Consider the following 5,835-nt stretch of genomic DNA (forward strand, 5'->3'; position numbering starts at 1 on the left):
AGCTCACAACAACCTCAAACTCTTGGGCTTAAGTGATTCTCTTGCCTCAGCCTCCCAAGTAGCTGGGACCGCAGGCACCTGCCACAACGCCCAGCTATTTTTTGTTGTTGTTGCAGTTGTCGTTGTTGTTTTGGCTGGCCTGGGCTCAGTTCGAACCTGCCAGCCTTGGTGTATGTGGCCGACACCCTACTCACTGAGCTACGGGCACCACCTTTTTTTTCTTTTTAATTGTTAATATTGTTATCTTCACTATTTTTTTCCTTCAAATATTTTTGATCCATGGTTGGTCAAATCTGCAATTGGTTGAATCTGCAGATAGGGAACCTATGGGTACAGAGGCCCACGGCACAAGCAAACCGTGCTAGTGGGCAGGTGACATAGTCCCACTGACGGAGGTGAACAGAATTCACAGCGTTGGAACCGGGAATGGAGAGGAAGAAGGATTTTGATATGCAGGTCAAGGTTGAGAGGAAGAAAGAATTAACTTAGAGTGTATAAAATCAGAAAAGAAACTTGGTGTTTTGGTGGGTCTAGACTTTTACTTTTGGAAGAATCTGGTGGGAGATGAACTAAAAACAACTGTGGGGCAGAATGTGGGGACTGTGAATATGAGTCTACGAAAATTGTGTATTGTTGGCAAGGGGAATCCACTGGTAGTTATTTTTTGTCTATGGACCATGTTTTGAGTTCATTTGAAATAAAAACACAAATTCTTCCAGATCTGTGGTTTTTTTATTGTCCGATTTCCTTCCAGTCACTGCCCGTAGGAATCCATGCTTCTTATGTAGTTAAACGTTTTATAGCTGTTTATTTCTATTTGCGTGTTTTATTTTATAATGTAAGGATTATTTCATGTTGCTGAGCTCATTCTAGTTTTTTTTAAAGGTGATGTGCACTTTTTTCTGTGTTTGGGAAGCTGACATGAGCAGTGAACAAAATGTAGGCAAGGGGACGTACTAAGGAGACTCTTGTCATAGTGCTGCTGAAAAATGACAAGTATTATGCTAAGTCAGCCGTAAGAACGGAGATTGACCAGGAGAAGAGGGTCAGATGTAACCTGGGCGCTCCTGAATTCTAGCCTAGATTAGCGTGCATTTCATCAAGCTTCCGTTACTGATTATTTTTCCAGAAGAGCAGTCATCCATCAAATCATTTTGAATTCGGGTCACTTGTGATGGTGACAGTTTGAAATAATCCGTCAATTTCTCTGCTTGTGTTCAAAATAGTATTTATCAAGCCTTCAGTCAGCCCCTTTAGCTAATTAATCTCTTGATATGAATTTTGCAATCAAGACCTAATTAGAGCTCTATTTTCCTTCTTCTGTGCGTCTTCAGGAGAGGGATCAGGGATTTATGTGAAAAGCATCATTCCCGGCAGCGCTGCCTTCCACGACGGCCACATTCAAGTCAATGACAAAATTGTTGCTGTAAGTAACGGTCCTGCGTTTTGGATTTGAATCCAGTTCAAAAGAAGGTTGATTTTGAAAATAATACATGGATGTGTGAGAGGAGGACAGCTTCACATAGGTGACACAACAGCACTCTACCGAGGGCGATAAACTGAGACTCTGTCTCTTAAAAAAAAACCAAACAAAAAAAATTGAACTTGTTGGCTCGGCGCCCGTAGCACAGTGGTTATGGTGTCAGGACATGCACCAAGGCTGGAGGTTCGAACTTGGCCCAGGCCAGCTAAATAACAATGACACCTGTAACAAAAAAATAGCCAGGCATTGTGGCAGGTGCCTAAGGCAAGAGAATCACTTAAGCCCAAGAGTTTGAGGTTGGTGTGAGCTGTGACACCATGGTACTCTACCCAAGGGTGACACAGTGAGACTTTGAGAAAAAAAAAAAAAAGACTTATTAGTATTGTGAAATCACATTAATTTGAGCTCTTATGGTCCTAAATTTGATTTTTTTTTCACTGTCAGTGAAGAAAGGATTCACTAAGAGCATTGGCAGGACAAATAAATTATGATTATATAATTGTTATGTATTTTATACATGCATATGTATTTGAAAGATGATCTGGAATTCTCCTAGAGAACACTTTCCAGGTTCCTCTTTGTGTTCTTCAAATGCACTCATTTTGTTTACAATTAATAAACTATTGGGCGGTGCCTGTGGCTCAAAGGAGTGGGCACTGGCCCCATATACTGGAGGTGGCGGGTTCAAACCCGGTCCCAGCCAAAAACTGCAAAAATAAACAAACTATTAACTAGCTTTTTTCATCTCTTTGTGAAAGTAGTTTTTCTACAAATAATAATTTTGAGTACACCCCAAAATAAAATATTTTAAACATTTGACAACATACATAATTATCAATTAAAACTGATCTCTCCCCCATCTAGTAGAAATTAATTGAACTTCTGTGTAGTAGAATCTATACACACATACATATATAAGTAGATAGGAATATGTTGCTTTACATAAAAACACACTTTGGGTGATATGATTTGAATCTTCATCCTTCAAGTCCGTCTAAGGAGCAGAATTTCATGACTCTTGGCATTGATGCTGATGGGCTCAGGACATGTCTGGCCATGCTGCAGAGTCTGTGGGCCAGAGCTCACAGTGGCCATGCTGCAGAGTCTGTGGGCCAGAGCTCATGGTGGATGCCCTGGAGAAAATACATGTTCAGGTGCTTAAGGCTGGAGAAGGTTGAGAGGGGTCCTGATTCAGAAATGTGGACTTGAGCTTGGTTTAGAAAAAGAACACCTTTTCTTGCACAGACTTCAGTTAGAAGACCTATTGGAGGGAGATCAGTACATTTCTTTGGAGAATAGTATATACTGATGTAGAAGAAAGAAGTATCAAATGCTGTCTGCAGTTTTGATGACAACGGCTTTCATTAACACATCTTTTTTTTTCTTTGAGACAGAGCCTCAAGCTGTCCACCTGGGTAGAGTGCTGTGGCATCACAGCTCATAGCAACCTCCAACTCCTGAGCTCAAGCGAGTCTCCTTTCTCCGCCTCCCAATTAGCTGGGACCACAGGCGCCCACCACAACGCCTGGGTATTTTTTGGTTGCAGCCGTTATTGTTGTTTGGTGGGCCAGGCTGGATTTGAACCCACCACCTTAGGTGTATGTGGCTGGCGCCTTAGCCACTTGAGCCACAGGTGCCGAACCTTATTAACACATCTTGAGAGCTGTGTGTAAAAACTGACCATCTTTTATGGCATTCTGAATTTTGAATAGCATCAGGTGAAAACCCTTTACCTGCGAGTTAAAACGTCTGACTCAAGAGCACAAGTTTGCTTTAGCTTTGTAGTGTGGAAGGAAGCTTGTCAGTATGTCTCAGTGCTAGTTTTACATCCTGATTTAAAAGTATGTTCCAAAGTCTAATATGAATCATTTTTGGAATAAAATGCATTACCTCATATTACCTAGCCTTGTAAGAATTAAAAATAGGGGCAGTGCCTATGGCTCAGCTGATAGGGCACTGGCCCTGTATACTGACGGTGGTTGGTTCGAACCCAGCCCGGCCAAACTGTGACAAAAAAATAGCCGAGCGTTGTGGCGGGTGCCTATAGTCCCAGCTACTCGGGAGGCTGAGGCAAGAGAATCACCTAAGCCCAGGAGTTGGAGGTTGCTATGAGCTGTGTGACGCCACAGCACTCTATGGAGGGCAGTAAAGTGAGATTCTGTCTCAAAAAAATAAAAATTAAAAAAAGAAAGAATTCAACTCGTAGCTACCCGGGCAGAACCTGTGGCTCAAAAGAGTGGGACACAGGCCCCATATACCAGAGGTGGATGGCCCAGCCCTGGCCAAAAACTGAGGAAAAAAAATAGTAGCTCACCTTAAGCCTTCAGTGTTTCTCTTGCTGTTTTAGGTTGATGGTGTAAATATTCAGGGTATGGCCAACCAGGATGTTGTGGAAGTGCTACGGAACGCAGGGCAGGTGGTGCACCTGACCTTGGTTCGCAGGAGGACGTCCTCATCTGCTTCTCCACTTGAACGGCCTCCAGACAGAGGTAATCAGTTTCCCCACCCCCTTTCCCATATGTTGCATATGTTTAGACAAATAAATTGCCCGCCTTGTGTAACTCACAAGCAGAGAAATGGTAAGTGCATTGGAGAAGTGTTTCCTCTTCGTGTATGTGTTATAACATGACAGTCCATCTGTTCGCCTGGGCACCTGAGGTGCACTAGGCTCACGGAGCTCTAAATGAATATGGAAATCATTTCCCCAAACACCTTCTAAATTTTTTTTTGAGACAGCCTCAAGCTGTGCCCTGGGTAGAGTGCCGTGGCATCACAGCTCACAGCAACCTCCAACTCCTGGGCTCAAGCGAGTCTCCTGCCTCTGCCTCCCAAGTAGCTGGGACCACAGGCGCCCACCACAACGCCCGGCTATTTTTTGGTTGCAGCCATCATTGTTGTTTGGTGGGCCCGGGCTGGATTTGAACCCACCAGCTCAGGTGTATATGGCTGGCGCCTTAGCCACTTGAGCCACACCTTCTAAATTTTGCTCCTTGTAGTTGAATAATAAAGCCTTTTGTTCCAGAGGCTCTCGTTTGTCTAATGCTTTGACATTTTGCAGACTTCAAGTTTTACAGTATTTTTAACAGTATAGTTTATTCTAATCTATCTCTTGATTTCTTTTTTTGAAGTACCCTGAGAGCAAATAAAACATCAATTTCTGTCAAAAACATCTTTATTCATAAAATAATATTTGCATTATTTTGGTTAGAAGAGTAGTAAATCTTCATTATAGATCAAATATGTAATTGTGTGCATGTCAGTTTTTTGTTTGGAAATAGGGTATCTCTTTGTTCCCCAGCGTAGAGTACAGTGGTGTTATCAGCTCACTGTAACCTCAGACTTCTGTGCCCAGGAGATCTTCCTGCCTCAGCCTCCCGAGTACCTGGGACTACAGAAGAGCTCTATCCTAGCTCCATCCTGCTGGGCTAAAGTTTTTTTTTTTTGAGATAGAGTCTCACTTTGTCACCCTCGGTAGAGTGCTGTGCTGTCACAGCTCACAGCAAGCTCACACTCTTGGGCTTAAGCAATTCTCCTGCCTCTACCTCCCAAGCAGCTGGGACTACAGGCGCCAGTCACAACGCCTGGCTATATTTTGTTGTTTTTGTCATTGTCATTTAGCAGCCCCGGGCCGGTTCTAACCCAACACCCTAAACACTGACCTTGACCTAGGGGCACCGAGGCAAGCTTGGCTAATTTTTAATTTTTTTTGTACTGATGAAGTCTTGTTACTGTTGTTCAGGCTGGTCTTGAACTTCTGGCTACAATAAATCCTTCTGCCTCCTGAGGTGTTAGGACTATAGGGTGTGAGCCACTGTACCCAGTTATCAATTTTTGAATTATCAACTTACAAAAGTGTAGGTCAAGGCCAGGTGCCGTGGCTCACACATGTAATCCTAGCACTCTGGGAGCCCAAGGCAGGGGGACTGCCTGAGCTCAGAAGTTCAAGACCAGCCTGAGCAAGAGAGAGACCTCACCTTTACTAAAAATAGAAAAATGAGCAGGCCTTGTGGTGGGCACATTTTTCTGAAGGTACAAGAAGTCTGGAAGCCTTTGCTTTCAACTGATACTGGTTTGTATTTCAATTGGATCTTTTTATGTTTTATGTGATAGTGGAAATTTTACTGCTGAAAGACGGATACCCTGTTAAGTGCACTGGATGTATAAAATGTAAAATTGCCTAAATAGCACAAATACTTTATTGACCTTAAAAGGTTTACATAAATATTTATGTAAATATAATGGTTTTTAATAGCTCTGATGGAGGCTTTGGCTTCAATTACTATTCCAAATGAATACGGGCATGTCCAGTATCTGCAAATGAGCATTTCTTTCTTTTCCTTTTTTTTTTTTTT

The 5,835-nt window shown here is 42.7% G+C and overlaps 1 protein-coding gene across 1 annotated transcript in view; it reads left to right on the top strand.

The window, feature by feature from the left end:
• Nucleotides 1–5,835, top strand: part of PATJ (PATJ, crumbs cell polarity complex component) — a 379,729-nt gene that overhangs the window by 59,065 nt on the left and 314,829 nt on the right. Inside the window, exons 10-11 of the mRNA XM_023515102.1 lie at nt 1,335–1,426; nt 3,831–3,972. Coding sequence (XP_023370870.1) covers nt 1,335–1,426; nt 3,831–3,972 — 234 coding nt within the window. The remainder of the gene's footprint in view (nt 1–1,334; nt 1,427–3,830; nt 3,973–5,835) is intronic.

This window comes from Otolemur garnettii, unplaced genomic scaffold, assembly GCF_000181295.1.
Source record: "Otolemur garnettii isolate 467f Iridium unplaced genomic scaffold, OtoGar3 scaffold00066, whole genome shotgun sequence".
NCBI classification, from domain to species: Eukaryota; Metazoa; Chordata; class Mammalia; order Primates; family Galagidae; genus Otolemur; species Otolemur garnettii.